Below are 25,536 nucleotides of genomic sequence, written 5' to 3'. Positions count from 1 at the left end.
AGCTTTAAAGCAAAACGTGTAATTCCGTCACTATCTCCAACACAACTATGCATGATGATTTACCAAGATTTAAGTACTGCTGTAGGTAAAAGCTTTCCTTCGCAGATCTTTAATCTAAGTATGTACTTACTGATTTTCAATTTTAGCTGCATACAACTTGTTTTTTTCAATGTTCACAGGTCTCTCTTCAGCCATGCTGTAGTACAAGATCATTTCTTCCATTAGGGCTTCCAGGTTATGTAGCTCTTTCCAAGGCTGGACAACAAAGTGACCTGGATGGCATGCCACTGAGACATAGACATCCATGAGCCCACCAACCTTTGACAAGGGTAGGGGTGGAGGCATATCACTGGCAGACACTGCACTACTGGGCTCCAAAGCAGGCTCAGCTGAATCAGAGAAACTCTTCTCTAGCCTTCCCCGATTTAACTGCAGCGCTGAAACTGTATCACCTGTCACTTTCGCGGAGCTGGTCCCCCTGGGCGTAACGCTCAAGAAAACATCTTTCTGATGTTTCCACAGGTCTGCATTTACAATCTGACGATTGACGCTACGATCCATGTCAGGGAAATTCTCTGGAGCAAACAAGTAAACGTGTGCAATTCCCTTTGAAACATCCTGTTTAACCACCTTTAGAAAGAAAGTACAGTTTAATTTTCAGTTACCAACTATTAAACGCACATCTGGTGTTGAACAGAAGACTAAAGCCTTAACAGAAAAGCAGCAACAGTTTATTCCTGTGAAGTATTTTCAAGATTCTCTCAAATAAATCAATGAAATTGCTGGATAGTAAGCCAGCAATCACAGGTGCTAAAAATAGCATTGATATTTATTCCACTAATGTAAAGCGTATACAAAGCTTGAATCAAGTTGTGTTCTGCCCAACCAGTTCAATCTCACTATTGCTTGGCACAAGCACATATGATTGCAGTTTTCTGGAAAACATTAGCCACAATTCTAAGTTATCCAAACAATTCTAAACAATTAAGCAATGCTATCAAATATTAACACTCAATCCTTCAGAAATCTCTTCCTGTCATTATGGGAGGTGAAACCTAGTAAATTAAGAATGGAATGAAAAAAAGGTGACCAAAGCTTCTAGGTTTGTATCATGCATAATTTTCAAGCACTGGCATAAAAAATATCCTATTTAAGAGCATATATCATTGGCAGCAGCTAGCATTACTGATGATAAAGCACTGAAATTTTCATATGATGAAGTATGTAACATTTGTTTACATATTTCTCTGTTGATTTTTCTCTTTCCTCTAATAATCTGCACAGGATATTGCTACTTATAGGCAGCAAATGGGGGACAAATAAAAACTTTCCAAAACCAAAGCATACATGTTTCTTCTATTGTCTAATCAAGTAAAAACTAATACCAAACTCAAATTATCTTGAAAAAGATGTTTAGAAAAGGCAGTTGCAACAGTCGCAAGCCCCAGACCAAATGAGCTATGTTTTAACTGCACAGCCTCCTGGGTTAAAAGACGGAAAAAGGTAGGAAAAAAAAGCTTTCTTTAGGAAAAAAACATGCTTTCTAAGTGCTCTGTCAGTACTTGGAATCAGATTTTTAAGAGGAAATCTGCTGTGTTTAGCCTCCAGATAGCAAAAAGATTTCCTTTATAAGGGTGGCCTCAGTTAACCAAACTGGAAAGGAAACACTGCCAATGGAAATAATTTTATCTCAAAGATAACAGAAACCCTTAAGTAAAAAATAACAAATACTAAGTCACACTGGATTAGAAAAAACAACAAATGAAAACTAAAGCTGCTTTCAAAGACCAGAATGAGAAAAGGTTATCCTCACTTAAGAGGCATAAAAATCATTTAAGATCCATGGAACACTTACATATTTTTATGTGGTAAAACACAAACAACTGCTTCTTTCTTATCAGTTTGTAAAATATCTCTAGCTCCATATCTGGTCTGGCACAGGAAAATGAGAAAGGAAATCAGCTGCTAAATTCTTCAGAGGAAAAAGAGAAACTGCTAATGAGCCAAATATTCTTATGCCAAACATCATAAGAACGGGACTTTGTATTGCACTTATGTCCAAGAGATGCCTACAAACTTTTAAGCTTCATAACAGAAATAAACTCTGATGAATGGTTAAGTTTTCAAAGTTGTTCTTTCAATGCTTTTTCCACAGGCCTATAGATTTAAGATCACACAGGCATTTTGACTATTTACCTTCACGCTAAATTCAGGACAACTCATTACTTTATCTCTCAGCCACAGTACAGCATCTGGAGTCCACATGCCAGTGTTGGGAGGCAGGTCTGCTAGGCAGCATTTTACAGCCTAAGAACAAAAGCATACAATAATATGGAAACTAGTTCACAAGTTCCTATTCTCAGAAAATTCATTAATTGTCATATGTTGAATAATATATGACAAACAGAAATAGACAGAGGGACATGCAAAACCGGTATCATTACTAGTACACTATTACCACAGCATCCTGTCAGTACACAGGACTACGCTACAGGTTATTTCAAAGATGCATAATGGAATGTACTCTATTGTTGATCACGATGAAACAAACCAAAAAATTCATTGCATAAACCTAGAAGGAGCACCACTATCAAGAGATCTAGTATAGGTCACCTTTAACTTGTCTTTATACCTGAGGAGGTATTGCAATTACTTCTCTCAGGAATTGTGATGGGATTTCTCTAAGGTCTGAAGCTTCTACAGTTGCAACTGTTCCAGTGTCCACGAAGCATACACCAAGTGCCCGTCTACTGTGAATGATTGTTATCTGAAATAAGATAGGAAGACAATCATTTTAAGGTTAAAATCACAACAGTGAGGCATACACTGTAAAATGTTTCAAGGAAAGTAAGAATTCAGATTTAGCTGAAGAGCCTTTTCTATGTGGGAAAACTGTTGCTGTTCTTTGAATGCTTCTTACCTCTACACGTGCCCATTTTCCTTTGCAAGGTAACAAGCAGATTTTGCCACAGAAAGGCAGTGATACATTAAACTCTGATGTCTGCTGCAAATACAAAAACAAAAATTAAAATGAATAGAATCATTACTAGCTGACACTCGACTAGCCATTCCAAAAGCCACAAATGGAATAAACAGTTCTGATAAGCAACAGAGCTGTCTCAAATACAAAGTTTCTTCCCACCCTCAGAAGCATTTTCTGTAACATTATTTTACGCTTGCCCCGTTAATAAAGCTTTAATTCTGAGCAGTATATCTTACAGTGGAACCAAGAGAATATGAATTGCCAGGAAAAATACACTTGGAAGCACAGAATACAAAGATCACTGACTACTACCTTTAATGTTCTGAAAAGCAACAGCACTGTGGAACCGTGATAGGTAACTAAAGAATTTCCTATCTTATATTCTAAACTACATTTAGCATGGACTCAAAGCCTCATGAGGCTGACATTCACTGTGATGATCCTAAATAGCGTTAGAAGACACTGGACACATTGCAAAAAAGCATAAATAGGTTCCCACTGGAGACCCATAAACACCTGAGTGTGATTACATTCTCAGACAAAACAAAAAACCTAATGAATAACTGTAAAGTCAAGGTCTGTCTTTGATAGCAACAAAATCCTAACACACTCTGTCCAGCAAGTCTGGACAGCTGCCTGCCTTTATGTAGCTAAACCTTTCAGGGTATATTTTATACTCTTTCCTTCAGTGTTCTGCTTGCTTGAAACCGAATCTTGATAACCAAGACATATAAAGACATACTCATATAATATAAAGTACTTCCAAATGGAGCATGTTCCAGAACAGGCCTAAAGCTCAACTTCTAAAAAAAACCTTTGAAAAGTTAGTTTTACAAGCAGTAGTTCTAACAGTCTTACTTTTCAAGGATCTGCATTTCATGATTTGATTCTCTCATGTTTCAGCTGGATGTTGAACAAATTCAATTCTCTAAACACTTTTTCTTTTGCATAAAATCTTGACTATAGTAAGGGTTGTTGCACGATTGTGTAAAAGGTAGATGAGATATTAGACTTCTCTATCACATGGCTACTTTAAAGCAACTTAATTGTTTTGAAAATGTCTTTTATACATCAGTTCTGATTGAAATTAGACACAACATTTAAAAGCTAAGGATACAAAGACAATATACATGGCACATCAGGTCAAGGCTGTTGAATATTGAAGGAAGCCAGGCTAAAAAGAACAGACCTTGGTCACACTGCTTTTGTCGTCACTTTGCAAAGAGTGTGCTATGGGTCAGGCTATTTATACACATCAGCTCAGTACAGCAGAACGTCCACAAGTTTTCTATCAACCTAGAGCAGTTTCTACAGGAAGCTTCCCATTATGAGCCATTTTGGTACTGTTTTAACTATTCAAGTGAAGTTAGAAGTAGTTATTGAATCCTAAGAGACAGCATTTGAACAAAAGAACAAAAGAGCATCAGAAAACATTTTCACTCTGAAAACTGCACGCATAAAAACGAGAAGCAGACTTTTTAGCCTTTTCAAGTGTTCGCATGTCTCAGAAATCTGAACTTTTGTACAAAGAAAAGGACTGGTGCACTGAAAAGGCCACATGACTTGACTTCTCCCTCATCACAGACCTACCTTGTGAAGGAAGTACTCTTCTATCTTCTGCAAGATTTCAGAAAGCCTAGACAAGCCTTTAGATGGCAGTTGGCAATACAGACTTCCATCTGAGAGAATACCGGTTACTCTCACGTTTGTATATAGTGCATCTACCTGGAACAGCAAGATTTTGACAAGAAAGGGGACACACACACACAGAAAGTTAGCACATTTGTGAGTACTGTTTTTTGTTCATTGAAGACATTTGTGGTCAATGATTTTTAATGAATTAAAAAGGAAAGAAGCAGATGGTACCTGTAGGTGCAGTTCAAAGGATTTGTCATACAAGGCCTTCAGACAAGTAGCATTAATGTTGATGTCATCTTCTCCAGAAGTGTCATAGAGAACAAAAAGAGGAGTATCACTCCTTTCCAGTATTTCCACAGCAAGTATCTTGGAGCATGTCTGCAATTCTACAGCCTTTACTAGTGCAGGATCATCACAGAAGACTTCCAGCCCTGTAAGACACACCATACTTTTTATGTATTACTTTAATGAAAGGAAATACAATAAACAAGTGTGTTTACAACAGGAACCTTTCCAGGAATCAGGATGTAGTTGGAAGGTTGTATTGCACCTCAACTTGCATTCTACTGTCTCCTTTTTTTTTTTAAACACAGAAGGACATCTTCAAGAGGAAAAAAAAATCCTCTTCAGAAAGAATCAAGGCAAATATGCAGACAAAAAAAGTAACTGCATTCAAGTAAAAAAAAAAGTTTATTCTTGCCATTTTCAAATATTTAAAATAAAATGTTCTTAGAACATTTTAGAATCTTAGAACTAACATCTTAGAAGTTAGAAATGCCCACCAGTTTTAGGAAATTAAATAATTTCCTGCACAGTCTAGGAAGCCTGCGAGTGCTAAGAGGGGAAGGATCACTTTAAAATAACTGAATGATCACATTAGGTTTCATTAGTGGAAAAAGGAGTCATGCTAGTACGTGCTTCACACAACAACAAGTGTTTTACTTATATTTCTTTAGGCATGCACATATTAAAAGGAACAAACGCATCCAAGCTAAGTGCAGAAACAAGTAAGCTCTATTAGAGAGATACTGGGGTCTTCTGATATCAAGGTTTCTTTATAAAGCTCTTCTTGACATCCTTCTGTCCACACCTACATGTGTCTGCTTAGACTAGCTATCTTGGGCAGAATCTAACATACATAGTTATTACAAACAAGGATCAGAATTCCCAAACTGAGATGGTTCAATCCGTAAGTCACACAACAGCAAGCTGTATAGACAACACTGGCCTTCTCTTACCTGCCAGTCTACATTTTGCAATTTGAAATGGAAGTGAACAGAACTGCTTGTGTAGTTTGTACACACTGTTGCTTTCGATAACTTCACTGAAGCCATGGTCAACATAGTACACCTGATAAGGGAAAATGAGATAAAAGCACAAGATCATTAATATAACTTTAAATACACATTCTTGAGACTAGGGAAAATGTATTCAGCTACCACATTCTCTGTGCATCCATTAAACAGGCATATCATTTTTTGCTAATTATAGTGATAATAGCTATGTAACACCATTACTCTAACGTTTACTTCATTACTTAAATATTCAGAGCTTTCAAGGAAGGTATTCTTCTCAAGATTTCTGTAAAACCATCCTCTCTAACACAATCTCAACTCTTCATAGAAACAGTGCTGGAAGGACTCAGCCTATTAACTTAAATCCCATGAACAAAGGTAATAAAGTGGCAATTTTAGAGTTTTCAAAGTGTTGAAGACTCAAGCACTATATAAGCACCATAGTGTGTTTTGTTTTACAGCCTTAAAAGGCCTATTTGGAGCTGTATTTCCAGTAACTTTGACACAAATACCACAAACGCTGCAGGAAGTCGGTAGTGAAAGTGTTGGTTGGCAGCAGGTAATCAGAACTAAGGTGAGAGAAAGAAGGTTTACATTGGGCTTTTTACAACTTTTTTCTAAACTCTATCATGCAAAATATCTGCACAACAAACTTTCAATGGGAAGTCCAAGCAGTGGTGGATGATTAGCAAGAAAATGCTGCCATGTAGCAGTGGTCTTCTTTTGGCTGCTAGCTCTGCCTAGACAAAAATCAGAGGCAAGCTTGCTATTCCTCTCTGAAGCTGATGTAATCTTTCACAAAACTGAGTTCTGTGACAACCTGCTCCTTCAAGTTCTAGCTGAAGGTTATCATGCTTTCAGAAAAACTCATTCTATTTCATGCGTTATTTAAAAATTTATGAAATGGATCAATTTTATAAGTATGCTAAGCAGATCTGGGTAAAAAGTCACCCAACTATGGGAAGAAGTGAAAAAAGTTATCATTAACATTTGACTAAGCAAGAAATAACTGGAAAATCTGACACTGTTCTTACAGTTCAATTAGTTCAATTACATAGCCTAGTTTCTCTGTGGATGTCAAGAAACATCCCCTTGGCTCAGGAAACATTTAACAGAGGAGTTAAACAATCTCAGAGGGGTTTAATTAACATGCACACCAGACGCAACTCCCAGGATACCAGACTGGGAAGACTGTCTGAAAGGGAAGTTTGAGCACAAGTATATCCTTCTCACTGTCTTGCTAATTAATGCATATGATAGATACTTCAGTACCAGACTTCAAGCAAGATCTGAGACCTATTAGCTCTTGAATCTTCTCCTTCCCCATTCCAAGTAGCACCACCACACCCATCCTTCCCATTACTATCAAAGGTAAATTTTCAGCATCAAAGTGCTTTAGTGCCCAGCCCTGTATAAAATCCCAAACCTCCACCAAATCCAAAATATCTGTGGAAAAAAAAAAGCAACAAAAAACACTGAAAGACCATTTATTTTTGACAATCACACAACTTAAAAGAAAGACTTTAAAAGTCTTAACTTCTCCTATAACTGAAAAGAGAAGTACTTCAGGTTAGGAAAGGAGACAATGCTAGCAATGCACCGTGTTTGGGAATTGACTGTGTACCTAAAACAAAACAAGAACATTTCAAATCTTTCACTAAGTGCCAAAACAAATAATTGCTTGCCTTTATCCTCTTGTCTTCCACAGAAATTATCCGAGCACGCAGCCAGGCCTCTTCTTCAGTGTGTACAACAACAAGTTGCCCAACACTCAGAGACTGAACTTGTAACACTGTGCAATTCTGACTATAGTATGCTCTCATGTCATCTTCCATTTGTTCCTGGGCATAAGAATAATCTTTGCCGACATACCTACAGTATTTCAGTAAAAACAATCACGCAGACAAACAAACAAAAAACAAAACACACACAGGAGTTAGCTGAATAAAAGCTGAATAAAAACCTGAGAACCTTTATACACATATATGAATAAATTATGGATATATACATATTTTAAGGACATTGGTATCCAGACACTTTTCCATTAACAGGGCTATAGGAAAGTAGTAACTAACAAAATTTAGTACTATTGTTTATAGTTAGATATGGTCCAGCAATATGGAATCTAACATGCTCAACTATATCTTTAGTAAGAGATCCTACATAATTATTACAACCATGTAGAGGAACTTGACCACAAGAGCAAAAGATCTGGGATGAAGCGTAAAAAAAAACAACAACTGACATGACATCTCTGAAGTTACTCAGTCCTTAGTAGCAAACACCAGTTTATCAGCTTTTCACTAATGTCAATCAAAGCACAGGGCACATAAAATAGTTTCACAGATCCCTCTCAAACTATTTGCTGTTTACTCTTGGCCTTCAGTACAAGCCTGGTATTAGGCTGCCGACCTAATGTTTCATACTGAAGTAATCTGAGTTGCGTAAATCTTCTTAAATTTACTGAAAACTACAGATGGGAAATTCTGAATACTTCAGAAACAAGTCAGATTAGAGCAGAGGGAAAATCTATTTTTATACTTATATTAGCAGCTACTGGTTTAACTACATTAAAAGGTGTTCCTAGAATGACTAATGCCACTAATTTCTACCACACAGTTTACTGTATCATCCTATAAGAAGCTAGGTTTATTCCACAAGTCTGCCTTATGCACAGGATTAGGGCAGGCACTGTACTATAGCACACTGGGCTACCTTTGTTATAATGCTTAAGTTAAATCTGATCACATTCCAGGCTGTCTTCAGGAAAGTGAGGATTTCTCTGCTACCTTCCCATTCAATTAAATGCTGCTTTTCAGACTGACAGCCATTTTGCTTCTGTGTAAACATTCATCTACTTCACAGTGGACATGGAGTGGGGCAACAAAAACAGGTATACAAAGCTTAAAAGTTCACTTCTTAGCATCAGTTTCATAAGGATATTTAAAGGACAGTAGGAGTATCATAAAGTAGAAAAATCATTCAAAATTTCCTGCCTCACTATTTTCTGATAACAGGTAAGGATCCTACCGAGGAAGACTTTGGCTGTTAAAAGCTAACTGGAAAGTTATTTTTCATATTCTTCAGAAACGAATCTTGGAAAACGACCTCAAAAAAGGTGTTATATACATGTGGCCAGACTAGAGTGCGCACAGCATCATTGCTAGTCTCAACTGGAACTGCTTCATGGGTCAAGTAAAGAAAGCTTGATGTTTCATTGTAAAAAGAACTAAGGGTTGTATTCTTCCATAGCAAAACAACCTATGGAATTTTCTATTCAAAAAGATAAAAGAGGAAAAACATTTCCACACCACAGCACAGAAACTCAAAAGAACTGAGAATAAAAAGTGAGATAATTATTTCTTGTGCAAAGTCAGGTGTTCCATCTACCATACCATCTCTCCAATCACAGTTGTAGATGTACACAGAGCATCTATGAGAGCTTCAATCACCTCACTTTCATTGACAAGAAAATTCTTGAAGGGCAGGTCTGCCATTCAGAGACCTGGACAGGCTGAGGAACAGGCTGCCAGGAAAGTCATGGTATTTAACAAGGATTAGCATCACTTATCACACCTGAGAAGGAAGAAACCGTGGAAAATGGAGAGGACAGACCAGATGCTGAGAAGAACTGCAGAAAAGGGTCTAGGAGTCAAGGCAGATGCCAGCAGAGTGCGAACCAGCAGCGTGCCTCTCTAGCAAAGATTCTGGCAAACATCCTGGCTGTATTAGAGAAACAAAGCCAGTCAATGGAAGAAAGTGAATATCCTTTACTTGGTATTCAGTAGATCACATCTGAAACATTGTGTCAGCTAAGACATCTAACAACACAAGGTCAGGAGAAGGGCGTCAAGACAGCTGGGGACTAGAAGACCTGCCACATGAGGAAAGGCTGCTAGAACTGTGTTGTTCGGCTTGGAGAAGAGATGGCTTCAACTGGGACCTCACAGTGGTGTTCCAGTACGTACAAGGAACTCACCACAAAGACAGAACGATGTTCTTCAGTGGCACTGGTGGGAAGACAAGAGGCAACAGTCATACCTTGAAACAGAAGAGGGCCAAACCGCATACAAGGAACAAACTCCCCCCATGAGGCAGCTGAGCAGAGGGGCATGCTGCCCAGAAAGGTCATGCAGTCTTCATCCTAGGAAGATTTTCAACACCTAACTGGCTAAGCCCTGATCAACCTTGTCTGACTTCAGAGTTGACCCTGCTTTGTGCAGGTTGGCCTAGAATCCTCCTCAGGCCCATTCAGGCCTGATTTCTGTTGTACTTCTGTAATTAAGCAGTCATTCAGAAGTACGCTTTCCATGAATAGAAGAGGCAAAGATGGCACTGCTTACAGAACAATTTATGTGAGTGACCTGTGAAGAATTCCTTGGAAAAGCTTCTCTAACATTCAGTCTTCAAACATCCTTAACTGCCTCCTGAAAAAAAGTCCTCTTTTCTTTCATCACGTCCCAAAAATCAAATGAGAGAGAGATTACTAGTCTGAATTAGTGGAGGACATCTCATATTCCTAATAAGAAAAGCAAAACCATCAGATCAACAAGCATTAAACCAAATGAAAGTCACGCTAGGAACCCAACCAAATGGATCATTTATTACAAAAAAAAAAAAAAAAACAAGCACAGTTCAGGTAACCTTGTAACTGGAGCCAAACCATAGGGAGTGAATAGTCATCAGGAACAGTTTTCCCAAAATAATTACTGGAAACACCCTTAAAATGACAGATTAGGAAGCTAAGGTTTCTTACTCCACATATACAGCAAATTACCATGCTGGTAGAAAGGTTACAAAATAAATTTATAAGACACCTACAGAAACAGAGAAAAAGCACAAAATAGGGATTGGGCTAGCAGCTGAAACAAAGAAATTTTCATTTGAGAATGTTGCTATCACAACCCCCCAAGTATGGGGGTTTTCACTACAAGCCGTCAACCATTATGGTTCCATGACTTTAGGGAACTAAACCAATGGGCTGACACAAAGAAAGTTCAGTTATTTGTGTTCCAATACATTAATGACAGCTAGAAAAGAAGAACATCTAAATATCAACCTTAACTCTAGTGTGTTGAATACTTTCAGCCAGTAGTGAGGATGAGGGTATTAATTGCATAGTGAGAGGATCTGTAAGTGAACTGCAAACGTACTTACTTAGATCCTAATCAGGACCCTAGAGAATGACAAACTATCTAGTGAAAGCTGAAACTGCAGAAACTAAAGGGATAAAATGGAGAGCTGTCAATTTAGTATATTACCAGACAGCTATGCAATTCATGCTCTGAAGTGACAGACAGACCTGTTTAACAGTTGAATTCGAAAAATCCTAGAGAGAAAGTTTTACTGCTTTTTTATTTTTTAAATCCTGCTAGGATTTGTATTTTTTATCCTAACAATGAAGTATAGTTATTTCCTGAAAGAGTACAGTACCACATAACATAATGATACAATCCACTTCTTACACTGTTCTCTGAGGCTGGACTGATTAACCATCAAACCAAGAAGCACTAGCCGTTTGCTGTTGGATGGAAGCTCAAAAAGTGAAAACTGCAGTATAATCTGAACATGCACAACTCACACCTAGTTAGGAAGAAGTCAGTTACAGAAGTAAAAAAATACTTTAATAGATATTAAAGCAGTATCTGAACACTACCTCTAATATTACTGATGTGTTATAGAAGGGTTATTCTAAAGAGTCAGATCTGCTTTGAGCTTCAGACAAGCTAATGCTAGAACTGATCAGCTCAGAGTTTAGCAATCTTCCATTTAAACACAAAAACGAAAGAATTCTTAAGTTTCATTATCAATACCGGTAAATAAAGTCCTGCAGATCTGCACAGTATGAGTTTATGAATTTATAAATTAAGCAAAAAAGATAGATTCTGAAGTGTGAACTTGCCTAATTATAAGCTCATTAGTGTTGTTCAATTCGACCACCATGACAGACACAGGTCCTTCCGATGGAATGAGTAGAGGAGGAACAGTTACTTTGTCTGGAGACCACTCCTTGGATTCTTCATACTGTTGTTTAGCTGTGGCCTTCACATTATCAGGTGTCTGGACCTTCTCAGTGACATTCAGATTCTCATCAGTGCATCTTTGGGGTTTTACATAGAGGATAGCCTTTTTGGGGACATTAGATACATAGTCAACAATGCATATATCTGAGAGCAACTCCAGGTTATTTAGAATGCCTTCTGGAAATTTTACTTGGTAAGTGTCTTGGTACAATTTGGGAAGTGCATTAGCCCAGAGACCACTGGAATACTTCTTCAGGATATTAACAACTTTTTGCTTGAAGTCACTACTAAGTGAGGCAGACTCAGACTCCATACTTGGTTTTAACAACGGGTCCACTTTTGAAGAAGTAACATTCTGAGATGCCTTTTCTTGCTCTGTAACACTTTTCACAGTTGGTGATATTCTCTTAGCAGGATAAAGAAGCCCATCTGTCTGATCACCTGTGCGTACTTTCTCCACCTTGGAAAACAAAAAGCAGAATCAATGATCAGTTGCATCTCTAAAGTCTTAATCATTTTAACAATTACATTTTTGTAACATGCAGTTCATACAGACTTTGAGGTGGACACCCACAAGGAACTAAGCTTGAGCCAATTACTACAGAGAAGTCATTTCTTGCAATGCTTCCTGATTTTGGGGGAATTCCAAGCAAATATGACATCAGGACAGAGCAAATATGAAAGCTGTGCATTACAATCGGGAGTTGGTTCCAAATAAGTTTATCTCCTTTCTCCTCGAAGGAACAAAAGATACACACTCCACAGAACTTAAGTCTTTTGCACATTAACCTCCCCCCCGGATCTCTTCCACACAGAGAAGCATATCATAAAAAGAAGTTTCCATCTCAGTTCTCCAAGTGAAAGGGGATTTGACTGCATACTTCAAAAACAACAGAACACCTGTCAGGCAGTGTTGCAAACACAGCCTGCTGTTGCACTCAGGGAATGGTATTTTCTTTAAAGAAGTTCTGAAATTACGGAAAAAAAATCTGGATCATAATACATTTAAGAAAATCAATTAGGCAATTTTAAACCATGCCCATAACCTCCCTCTACACTCAAGATGTTCTGCAAGTCCATATGTCTCTACTCTTTGCCAGTTTCAATAGTGAGCATCCCACACCGTCTGAAGTCACAACCATGAAAGCACCACTTTAGAACTGCAGAAACAAATTCACAATAACAATTTCCTAAAGCTACAGTTTCAACTAAGAGCAATCTAACTGTGCAAGGATACCTATGTAGAACTAAGGTAACAAAAGCCATCAGAGCTTATATGTTGGTCCTGAAACCTGACCATCTCCTACAATAAAGAATTTTTTCTTAAGTTTTACATAGCTCCACTTTGATGTTTTTTCCTCAGAAGAAAATAACTTAAATCAGTTTCCTGGGTACGCATTATGCCAAAGCCCTTTTCAGAGAAAGATCAGTGAAGAACAAATTGAACAGTTAGATTACTTGCTATTACTCAGGCCCAGCATTTGCCTTCAGGATAGTGATATCTACACCCATCAGAAATTCATAAACCTTGTTAAAAGCACTCTTTGCTGTTGTCTTAGCAACTTGCAATAGAAACATAAAAAGAAGATTTAAAGTACTATTTTACACAGGAATAGTACATCTCTTTATCAAGACAATATTAATGAGACAAGAACATTTAGTTACAACGCATTGAACAGCTGTAAAAAATGGCCATTAGCGTGTCAAGAACCACATATTTTCTCCTACACACAGCTATTCACACATCCCAAATTGCCACATGCCCCACATTGTTTAGAGAGTCAGCAAAACCCACTAAGGGCTACTATATATCCTGGCTTCAGCTAGGATCGTGTTAGTTTTCTTCACAGTAGCTGACATCATGCTGTGTTTTGGATTTAGGATGAAAATGTTGAAAACTCAATGATGTTTCAGTGCAGAGCAGTGCTCACACAGAGCCAAGGAGTTCTCAGTTTCTCACAGTGTGGGTGCACCAGGAGCTGGAAGGGGACACAGCCAGGACAGCTGGCCCAAATGGACCACAGGGATGTCCTGTGCCATGTGGCATCATGCTCAACAATAAATATGGGGGTTGTCTGGGGGCAAGCAATTGTGCTGTGCATCACTTGTTTTGTGTACATCCCCCCAGTCCCACTCTTCCTTTCCTATTAAACTGTCCTTATCTCAACCCAAGAGCTCTACTTTTTTTTCCACCCACTTCTCTTCCCCTTCCCACTGGGTGGGGGTAGTGAGCAAGTGGCTGTGCGGTCCTCAGCTGCCAGTCAGGTTAAACCACAGCATCATCCGAGAGCATTTCTGTATCAATGCTTCCTGTGCATCGCATCATCTAAACTAGAGCAAAACCAAACTATCAGACAGCTCTTGGGGACAGGTCTCGGTCGTCTTCTACACACAAGCACAGGCGTACCCAAAATTAGCAAAAGTTTACACAGATTTTTAAAAAGGTTAAACACATTGTAGAATTCTCATGCACCCATGGTGACGTATGGGAGTCCTCCTTTATCAGTGAAAACCAGAGTGGTCACATTTCCTGCAGCAACCTCAACAAGAAAAAGACATGAGAAGGCAAACAAACATACATATCCATGAACCTTCAGCTCCAGGAATCCATGCTGATGAGTCCACAAGCTTTAAGGGTCAAGTCTTTTCAAGTAGGCTCACCGAGCCAAGGAGACATGCAAGATCACTCCTAATAGGAAGGAGGGTAGAGGTGGTGTCCTATAGACATCCGTATACTTAAGAGTATGCATCTACTATAGGATACCAACATACAAGAATTGTATAAAGGGCTTCAGTGTACCAGTGGAACTTGTATGAAGTTCATAAGGATCTCTGCTAGTTAGCTTGATACAAGAAGTTACAAAATACGTCCAGCCATACCAACTAGAAGGTCAAAATATGTCTACAATGACATCTACAGTGTCAGGAGGAACCTATACATGGTTCACTATTTTCCAATAATGGAAAAGTCTGTGCTGTCAGGAGGTCCCTAGTCCAACCTTCTGCTCAAAGCAGGGCTGACACGAAATGCAACATCTTATTGTTCAGTCTTGCTCAATGAAATTCTTAAAGTTTCCAAGGACGGAGAGCCCTGTGGTGTTGCACCGCACACATGGTAAAGAATCTTTCACCGTGGACAAACAGAATTTTTCTTTTTGCAATCCTGACTCTTGTCCTGTCATTGAGCACCTCTGATTTCGTTTTCTCCATAACCCCTTCAGGCAGCGAATGACTGTAATTAGATATCCCCTTTACTTTCTTTCCTCCAGGCTCCATGATCAACTTCATGAAATAAGCAGCCCTGCAAGAGAAAAACCTTGTCTGTTCTAAAACCTAGTATCATTGAGGAGCCTGTCCTTTGACCTGGATTTAAATCTGAAGCTCCTTTTTTTAATTTAAGCAGATGTATAGGTTTTAGAAAAAAATAAACCACTACATTTTAAGCTGAAACTGTCTCATCTTCCAAGAGAGATACAGAGGTCAGGGCCTCAAAAGCAGCATCTCAAAAAATGAATACGACAGTTACAGGCTACAACACTCATGACATCTCACTGGAAGTTATAATGCTATTCCCAGCATTAGTGTCTAAGCTCCAGAAGATGCTTATCTGGCTGTTATTGTTGACTTTACAGTGGGGGGAAAAAAAACAAAATGAATACAATGCCCTAATCTGGAAGGCTCTTGTTACCTGACCCAGGAATGTCAAAGAAAAGGAAAGAGACAGATTATAAATACAGAATGTGTGACAGTAAGCTCTTAGGTCTATGCCTCCAGCCTTTACTCTTTATTATCTGTAAGTAGTTGCTGTAAAGACACTCATCCGTTAATGAATCAAGACAGATTATAAGACCTGAAGATACAATATAGTTAAGTTGAAATGGAATCTTGCATTAAAAAGAGCCTCTGAAAAAGTTTACAGGCCTTTTTATTCCTAATGAAGTTAAGCTAGAGAAGGACTGCAGGCAATGAAGTAATCTCCATTCACTTTGAATTCCCTTGGTAATTATAAAGCCTCTTCAACAAGCACAGCATTTTATCCATACACAGATGAAGCTTCTCCGTCCAGAAGGAGTTATTCCACAACATATTTAACTACAAGTACAAGCACAAGCACTGGTAAGAAGGGAGGACAGATCCAGGGTAAAGTGCAGCTTTAAAAACATGCAAGACCTGCAAACAGTAACACAAATTTCAGTTGGAAGGCACCCCGGCAGCCACACAATCCAGCCAACTGCTTAAAGCAGGATCCGCTAGCTCCTGTTACTCCAAGCCTCATGCATTTGAGCTGGGAAGACCTCTGAGGGCAGGTATCCCATAGCTTCTCTTCCGGAGTATGAGCACCCTGTTAAGGAACTAAGGACTCTTCCAATCTGCTGGGAATGTCCTCAGCTGCAACCTGACTGATGCTTCTTGTCCCACCCCTGTGCACCACCAAGATAGTCTAGCTCTATATTCTCTCCCCTTTGCCTTCTCTTCCTTAGTTTGAGGAAAGGCCTTTCTCACATTTTCCTTGGACACGCTATTCTTTAGCCACCTCCTCATTTAGAGGACATTTGTGAACTGACTTCATTCAGTTTGTCTGCCCTGTTCTATCTCAGGGAGCCCCTGAACCTAGATGTAGGATGCCAGGTGCATCAGGCTCACCAGTGACGACAAAATGGGAAGAATCCTTTTCCCAAACCCTTGTTACGACAGCCAGGCTGATGTCCACCTCCTGTGCTGCAAGGGCCCCTGGCTGACTCCGGCCTGACTTGCTGCCCACCAAGACTTCCGAGGGCCTTTGCTGCACAGCTACATCCTACCAGTCAGCTACGGCACGTGCTGCTTGCCAGGCTCCTTCCAGCCAGGGGCAGGACGTGGCATTTGCTTGGGCACTCCACCCCCTCACCGAGCCTGCTAAGAAAGCAGTTACACAGACCTGTGCGCAGCATCAGTCCTGAAGCATCCCCCTTGTAAGCAAGTGCTCACTGTACCTCATACTGCTGAAAACCATCGGAGACCAGATGTCTCACCAGTTCTCCACCCCACCTTTTAGTCCACTGATCTGATTTATATATCAACACCACACGGTGAACAAGACTATAAGCAATTGGACAAGGGCCTTTATAAAGTCAAAGGAAACATCATGCACTGCTCTTATGAGCTCATGTCCTCAGAGAAAGCAACTGGACTGATGAGAAATCTGCCCTTGGCAAATCCCTGGCCACCTTTTATAATGCTCGTCTCGTCCTTTACATGCTTCCAAAGAAGTTGCTCTCGGAATCCTCTCCAGGCTGGAACAGGGTCTGTCTAGGCTGGTGTTTCCCAAATCCTTCTCCTTGCCCTTTTTGGCAAATGAGTGCAACGTCTGATTTTATTTTTTCCCCCCTCTGGTCTCAGGAACCTCTTACAGCTGCTAGAGCTCTTGCAACATGGTAGAGAGTGACCATCAGCCAGCTCCCACACCCAACCAGTTTCAGCTGTTCCCAACTTCATCTTCCTGAACTGTGAGTGACATTTCACTCCCAGAAATTATATCCACAAGCTAAGGGACCAAAAAGCCCTCAGGGCAAATCTCACCAGCAGACACCATGCCAAACAGGACTGAGCACCATGGCCTCTTTTGCATCCTTTGTCTCTACTAAGTCTTTGCAAAATACACCGTGGCAGTAATTCATAGAAGCTATTAAGACAATACCATTAGTAATACAAAATGTCATGACCCCTTCACCAAAAGACATATTTGTACCCTCTGAGGAATCTTACTGTGCCCCTAGAACCTCAGCCAAAGAAAGGAGCTTGGTTTAAAAAAAAAAAAACGAAACAAACAAACCAAAAAAATTACAAACAACTAACAAACCCTTGCATACTTATAACAAATAGCCTAGAAAAAGAATCACAGCACACTACCTTGGCAAGTAATGGCATCCTAGACACGGAGGACTTAATAAAGATATCCTAAGTGGTCACGCACAAGACTAAGGAATTTGCTTAAAGGACCAACCAAGGAAACTTTTAGTTCCAGAAAGTACTTGGCATTGCCAGGACAATGATCTGTTCAAGAAGGCTGTGTTGGAACGTATTGTAGATCATCCTGAAAGACGCTGGAGGCTTAAGTTTACCTTTAGGCACCCTGTCTCTTGGCTAGCTGTTTAACTAGTGCTGCAACAGAGCTGAATACATTTTAGCTGACAGGGCTATTAAGCTTCACACGCTCAAGACTGGCAGCAGACTAAAGAGAGAAGATCCTTACCAACCTTTAAGCCTCTTAACTCCAATAATAGCTCTGAGGTCCTCTAGGTATTGAAGCTCTGTTTTGAAGAGAGTGTAGATAGATGCTGACTGAGCCAATAATTTAGAGGCAGGAAAATGCCCCTATTTCAGTAAGCTGTTTCAACATACTTCTGTATGATTTAGCTCAGGTGGACATCATTGGGCTACTATTTCTTGCACAAAAACTGATATTCAAGAAGAAACAGATTCCGCCAGTCATTACTATGGCCAAGAGACCTTCAAGGATGCACACCACTGTGGAAGCCTTTAATTATAAGCAAAAAGCTTCATTTGTGAGCAACTCTTCAAATCAGCCACCTTTCTTTATCACAAATGTCTCAACTTGTTATGCAGCAGAGCTTACAGCTTTACCTGCAAGATCCATCCTATTAATATGGCTGGCAGGCCTGCTTTGCAAGCACACCATGCCTCCTATTGCTTCTGTTAGTACAAGAGTGCCAACAGCTGTCAGAATGTATTATCAAGGGCAACAGAGGCTGAATCATGCTACACAGAAGAAAAACAAGTTTGTCCTAAGGCTGAGTAACAGAGGGAGCTCTTAAAAATTAAAATCTGGAGTCCAAAATAATAAAGCTTCAAATAAAAAAAGATTCCAGGCTAAATACTGACACTGCAACTGAGTAAGCCAAGGAGAATGGAAAAGAACAAGTCAATTCCTTTTCATATACACACACAGAGTAATGAAGGCAGACAAACTCTTGTATGTATTGCTAGGAAAAAAGCTTTGTACAAGTGTGCTTGATGAAGTGCTACTAAACCACTATGCTCATACATATATAAAAATCAAAAGACAATCCACTTTGCTGTGCCAGAATGACCAAGGTAAGGCTGAGTCTCATTTAAATGCTGTGTACAATGACGATGAAAAAGCAGGTATGCTGGCAACCTCCCTACAGCATCAGGACACCTTCCAGGAAGGAAGTGGAGAAAACACCTTGAAATGAGTTTCTAGTCAGAAAGTGTCACTCAGTGACATTTTTCAAGCCTCTGTTCACAGTTAGCACATGCAGCTATTTTCTGCTGTTCTTCTGCAAGGCAGGGCAATGAAATGCACAGTGGAGAGTAGTGTTCAATGGCAGATGCAGAACATCTTCATTTTGTGGCAAACCGGAAAAGCCTGGCTCCATTATTCTTGGTATACAACAGGTCCTCAAAGACTGCTCTAACACACACTTATCAGAACCATCACACTGATTCAAACAGAATAACTCATCGCAGTCCCAGAAGGGCTGAGGTCTGAAGGGATGTCTGGATGCCATCCAGTCCAAGCCCCTGCTCAAGCAGGGCCACACAGAGCAGGTTGCCCAGGACCACATCCAGGTGGCTTTTGAAGATCTCCACGGAGGAAGGCTCCACAGCCACTCTGGGCAACCTGTGCCAGGGCTCCGGCACCCTCACAGTTCAGAAGTGTTTCCTGGCATACAAAGTAAACCTTCCTGTGTTTCAGTTTGTGAATACTGTCTCTTGTCCTGTCACTGGGCACCACCGGAAAGACTTACTCCATATTCTTTGCACACTCCCTTCAGGTATTTATATACATTGTTGAGATCCCCCGAGCCATCTCTCTTTTCTAGGCTATACAGTCCCTGTTCTCTCAGCCTGTCCTCACAGGAAAATGTTCCAGTACCTTCACCTTTGTGGCCCTTTGCTAGACTCTCTCTGTTATGCCCATGTCTCTTTTGTACTAGGAAGCCCAAAACTGTGCTGGATGGATGCAACCAGAGTTAGAGTCAACATACAAATGTCCAAGTGGAAACTAATAACGAGTGCTACCCCTAAAAGGGTCTGTACTAGGACCAGTACTTCTTCATTAGTGACATACACAGTAGGATTGCATGCAACCTCAGCAAATTTGTGGATGGCAGCAAGCTAGCTGACTGGGGCAGCTGACACACTAGAGGGAAGGGATGCCATCCAGAGGGACCTGGGCAGGCGTGAGAGGTGGGCCTGTACAAACTTCATGAAGTTCAACCAGGCCAAGTGCAAGGTCCCGTACCTGGGGGCCAGGGCAATCCCAAGCATGAATACAGACTGGGTGATGAACTGACTGAGAGCAATCCTGCAGAGAATGACTTTGGGGTAGTGGTGGATGAAAAGCTCAACATGAGTCTGCAATGTGCGCTTGCAGCCCAGAAAGCCAACTAACCCTACCTTGGGCTGCAGCAAAAGAAGCGTGGCCAGCAGGTCGAGGGAGGTGATTGTTCGCCTCCACTCTGCCCTTGTGAGACTCCAGCTGGAGTGCCGCACCCAGCTCTGGTGTCCCCAGCACAAGAAGGACATGGACCTGTTAGAACGGGTCCAGCAGAGGACCACAAACATTATCAGAGAGATGGAATAATTCTCCTATGAAGAGAGGCTGAGAGATCTGGGGTTGTTCAGACTAAACCAGCTGGACTGGGCTAGAGCAAAAGATTTTCCTAGCCTGACAGCTTCTTTGACAACAGCAGGTACTTAGGAAAGAGCACAGGGTAGAGGACAATTGTAATTACACCTCTTCCTCACATTTCAGATATCCCATGGTTCAAGCACTATTGATTGCTGAGTTTCTTTGGAATATAGTAGTTCATGACTACTGAGGCCAGGGATTATCCTGTGAATGTGTTCAGTTGCTTTTGAACCCAAGATGATCACTCCCAATTCACCTTCTCTAGGTCTCTTACTATTCTATAGCCTGTATCTCCAACTTTCCCCACCTAAATCAATTAACTCAATTGTTGTTCATACAGTACCCATTACTTATCTTTACCCTGGTCATCCTTCTGAATCACCCCTTCATTCTGCTTTATCTCTCAGGAAGTGTCTGAGTATTTTCTGGGTGGAGTCTGGAGAAGCACATCTGATCTTGACATGTAGTCGCACAACTTTTTCCCAGTGGCACAGCGTTTGTTCTTTTGTTCTCTATTGCTTTTTGTGTGCTTCCTTTCACTTGCATTTTTTCCGACCCAACACTTTCATGAAGTTACTATAAAAGACAACATCACTTTTCCCAAGTTTAACAGTCCACTCAGAACCCACAATTTTATGTGCAATAACAAAGTCCTTCCAGTAGGACTGTAGTTGCTGTAGTTAAGTTTCAGCTGCAATGTTCTGGGCCAGCCATCTGGTATTAGGGAGTTCTGCACTTCTTCAGAGAGCCAGGGTCTTTGTAACCTGGAACAGCCCTGCACCATCAACCAACTCAGCATGTATTCACATCCTTTACCAACATAACAGTCCTGACCAGCATTCATCCAACTGCAGCCCTGTGAAACTCCAGAATGATTTCCTGACTTTCTGAAAAATTAACCATTTCAGTTTTGTTCAGTTTCAGTCTCAGACTAGTTACACATTCATGCAAGGACCTTTCCTATTGCCCTAGGACTGTGTAATTCTCTAAAAGCTTTTGAAAGGAAACTCGGAAATTCAACTAAATGTTTTGAGAAAAGATGTAGGAATTTCATCTTTCCTGAATCATCCCATCCTTGGTGACTTGCAGAGAAGTTCAGATACTTGAGGAGAGCTGAGCAAGTGCAAGGAAAAAGTCTTTAAAACATACATGCTGCTCAGTAAGGAGGTTTATAAGGAGACTGCAAAAGATACCACAAAACATGCAGACAGTACCAAAAGTAAATTATTACCTTTTGATCATTTGTGGCTTCCAAAAAACAATGAACTTGTCTGCTTACACGTCTGCATCCCTCTCACTCCCATACCTCTGCTGTAGTGTTCTCTCTCCCTCAGAGGTTCAGCTGCCTGCATCCCAAGGATTCAAGGCTAAGCCCAAACACAGCAGAGCTATACAACTTTGGCTCAGAGTTCTAAAAAAAAATTTAAGTTGTGAGAAAGACTTGTGAAACAATCTGTAGAAAGGTAAGAAATGAAACAGGGATAGGATCACTGAAATGAGTATCATTAACAGCTCAAAGATGCATGACAAAGTAACCTGTCAAATGGGAAGGTGTAAGATTCTGAAAGAAAAAATGAAGGTGTGAGTCACCACCAGTCAGATGGATCCACCACAGCAGTAGTCTTGCTGGCGATGGAAGCAGACAATTCAGCAACACTGAGGATCTGAATGACAGAGCTGTTGAAACGGACCTTTCTGCTCCTGACTGAGATCTGCCCGGCCAGCAACAGACCTTCTGTTATTGTGTAAGGATGATCAGCCTATTTATCCTCAGCCCAATTGCTCATAGATTATAGCCAAACTTCAGTAAGTAATAGCTACTAAATACCTTGTACTTTTTTGTCTAGCTGTGCAAAATGAGATACTACAAGAAAGATGCTCAAGCAAACTAACCCAAAGAAGGGAGGTAGCAGACCAATGGATAACAGTCACCAAGAGTCGTAGTAGGTCCTCTTGACTGAAAACAAGGCCGTCAACCTGTAAATCACAGCAATTTCTGGAAGCTTCAGCTCCCTAGATAGGAAACTTTTCCACTACTCTTGGTTGTAACCTAAACATGGAAAAGATCATTTCCCTGGAAGGAAGCATGACATTCCTTCTTTCTAGAGAAAAAGTTAAGGATGTGAACTATTAAGAAGTGCCACTGTCCAGGGCAGAGACCTCAAACAATTAGGTTGGTGACACTGAAAATGTAATACAAGGCTCACTAAGCTACTACTGATCACTTGACATTCAGTAAGAATGTGTGTTGTCTATTTAGGATGCTGAGAGAAACACCAGGAATTTTTCCTGTTCTGAGGCTGGCAGACACACCCATTGTAACTATCAAAAGAGGCAGAAGTAATTCAGAAATTAGTGATGCAATCATCTTTATCAATGCCCAGAGAGGCTACGGAGTCTTATTCCCTGGAGATATTCAAAAGCTGCCTGGAAAGAATCCTGGGTAATGTGTTCTAGCTGACCCTGTTTAAGCAGGAAGGCAGGACTAGATGATCTCCTGAAGTCCCTTTCGACATCAACCATTCTGTGATTCTGTGACTCTGCCCTATAGCATTTCAAAGGATCTACATTATCGTACACCTGCAGGACGCTTGTTTGAACCAGAAATAAACACTGTATAAGACATGCATGGTAGCCTTCATACAAGGCAGCCTGGGTTGCAGTTCAAACTTTTCCCTGCCAGTGCCATGAGTATTCTTTAAACAAGTCAATAAAGTGTCCGAGTCAGACTCTACAGGCTCATTAACAGTCCTCTACAATAAGACCGACTGTGCCAAGGCAACCTGATAGTACCACAGCAATCAGAGCTGAGCTTGCTGTGTTAGAATATTTCCACAGATTTAATGACCACTTATTTACACTAAAATGAATGTATTTGTTTGGTAAAAAAAAAAAAAAAAAAAAAGAGAGAGGCCCAACAGATAACAAGCAAATGGAAAGCAGGTACAGACAGAAGATCCTGCGTGAACATGTCTAGAATACTAGCTAAGAAAAAGATAAGACTAAAATTTGCTGCATGAATTAAGCAACTAAATCAGAACAGCCTGCTGTATGGGTAACATAGGAGCTGATCATCAACCATCAAAACAAATTGCCGCTGTTTGTGTAAGTTACTGCTGTCTGTAATAAGATGTGACAAATGCATTTTATGTATGTGTTAGAACAACATGTGCTAATAGCATGCGAATGCTGCTATTCCTGAAGAGCAAGCATTTATCATCAAACTTATTTAATGTTTATGATAAAATACTTAGCAATATGGAATGAAAGTCACTTCAAGCAGATACAGGTTCTCACTACTTTAAAAACCTTCTGGTATCTTGGTTTGACGGATGTTGAAGTTCACTGATACAACTGGCCTTTTAAAATAAAGCTAAGCAAAGCCTTGGTGCAAAGTAGCATTAAACCCTAAATGGAACCATCAGTGCAGAGAAGGGACAAAAGCACAGAGACTGAAGATCCTTAACCCAGTGGTGATGGCAACAAGGCAGACCTGTAAACATAAGCTCAGCCTGATGCCAGTTCCTAATACAAAGGATGAAGATACCCATGGTGAGCAGGAGATAACTGACATCAGTGGACGGCAGGAAGGAGGAGAGCTGTAACCCCTTCCCTCAACATTATCACTTAACTTTCAACTAATTGCATCATAAGCCTAACTTACACAACAAAAATCATATAATCTTGACTTAAGATGCGGGAAATACCTGTTAAAAAGTCCATAGGAAGATAAAAACTACAGATAGACCTAAGACTGTTCTTAAAGAATTTTCTGGTAGCTCAAAGATTTAGAAAGGGAAAAGAAGGCCCCGCAATGTGGAAAAGCAAAGGGGGAAAATAAAAAATGCAAAATACAAAGGAGGAAAATAAAAAACCATTGCATGGTAGGGAAGTGTCATTAGTTATTGTTTGGGTTGTCAGTGTTATAGTTGGTGTCAAAGGTGACAACTCAGCAACACTGAGCACTTGCACCAGGAGGCCACAAAGGCTGACCTTTCTTCTCCAAAACAATGCCAGACCAGTCAAGAATGACTTTTTGGATGTTGTTTCAAAGACACCTTTTTTTTTTTTTTAAACACAACTGTTACATATCTTGAAAGAAAATGCAAGGCTACCTAAAATAACATTTGGCAAACAAGCACCGAAATCTGAAGGGTACTGACATCTTCCACAAAAATGATATTCAATACTTACTGTGCAGACATGAGGCCAGTGCTCAAGCTGTCTGAGCACTTCTGTGCTAAGCTCGTCCCAGTACATTTCCTGGTAAATCTGTGCCATCTTCGATACCCAAATACCATTTCTGTACTTGTTCAAGATCTCCTTAATGCGGTTTTGGACTTCATTAATATTAGGAGCAGAACGAGCAGGGGCAGCAGTACGTGTTTCCACAATGGATGTATTTAAGTTGTCTGTTAAATAAAAATACAACCATGAAGTAAACAGTCTTATCAGCAGAGACAGATGTTCACTCACCTACTTAAAATTAAATATGGAAGCTGCCAGCAAAACACCAACTCTAAAATGCTGCACACTTGTGCAACACCTGTTTCGAGTTACTTTCTATTGTAAAGACCCATGGAAGCATCAGACATCTATTAACTAATTGTCCTGAAGCTAATTTTTCAATCACCGTACTTATTTTCTTAAGAAGGTGCTTGTCCTGGTTTCAGGTAGGACAGAGTTAATTTTCCTCCTAGTAGCTGGCAGGGTGCTATGTTTTGGATTAGGATGAGAAGAGCGCTGATAACATGCTGATGTTTTAATTGTTGTAGAGCAATGCTTACACCAAGCCAAGGACTTTTCAGCTTCTCGCTCTGTCCTGCTAGCGAGCAGGCTGGGGGTGCAGCAGGAGCTGGGAGGGGACAGACCCAGGACAGCTGACCCAAACTGGCCAAAGGGGTATTCCATACCATCTGACGTCATGCTGAACAATAT

The 25,536-nt window shown here is 40.3% G+C and overlaps 1 protein-coding gene across 6 annotated transcripts in view; it reads right to left on the bottom strand.

The window, feature by feature from the left end:
• TDRD7 (tudor domain containing 7) overlaps positions 1 to 25,536 on the bottom strand; it is a 46,356-nt gene that overhangs the window by 3,163 nt on the left and 17,657 nt on the right. For 4 of the 6 annotated variants that reach the window (XM_035562970.2, XM_050716247.1, XM_035562975.2 and 1 more), the window contains 10 exons: positions 24,793 to 25,010; positions 11,819 to 12,399; positions 7,602 to 7,788; positions 5,860 to 5,971; positions 4,850 to 5,052; positions 4,574 to 4,708; positions 2,921 to 3,004; positions 2,633 to 2,767; positions 2,197 to 2,307; positions 131 to 630 (listed from right to left, as the gene is read on the bottom strand). In XM_035562970.2, coding sequence (XP_035418863.1) covers positions 131 to 630; positions 2,197 to 2,307; positions 2,633 to 2,767; positions 2,921 to 3,004; positions 4,574 to 4,708; positions 4,850 to 5,052; positions 5,860 to 5,971; positions 7,602 to 7,788; positions 11,819 to 12,399; positions 24,793 to 25,010 — 2,266 coding nt within the window. The remainder of the gene's footprint in view (positions 1 to 130; positions 631 to 2,196; positions 2,308 to 2,632; positions 2,768 to 2,920; positions 3,005 to 4,573; positions 4,709 to 4,849; positions 5,053 to 5,859; positions 5,972 to 7,601; positions 7,789 to 11,818; positions 12,400 to 24,792; positions 25,011 to 25,536) is intronic. The other 2 variants (XM_035562971.2, XM_050716248.1) reach the window with 1 other exon arrangement.

This window comes from Cygnus atratus, chromosome Z, assembly GCF_013377495.2.
Source record: "Cygnus atratus isolate AKBS03 ecotype Queensland, Australia chromosome Z, CAtr_DNAZoo_HiC_assembly, whole genome shotgun sequence".
NCBI lineage: Eukaryota > Metazoa > Chordata > Aves > Anseriformes > Anatidae > Cygnus > Cygnus atratus.
This window is presented reverse-complemented; position numbering and strand designations above follow the sequence as displayed.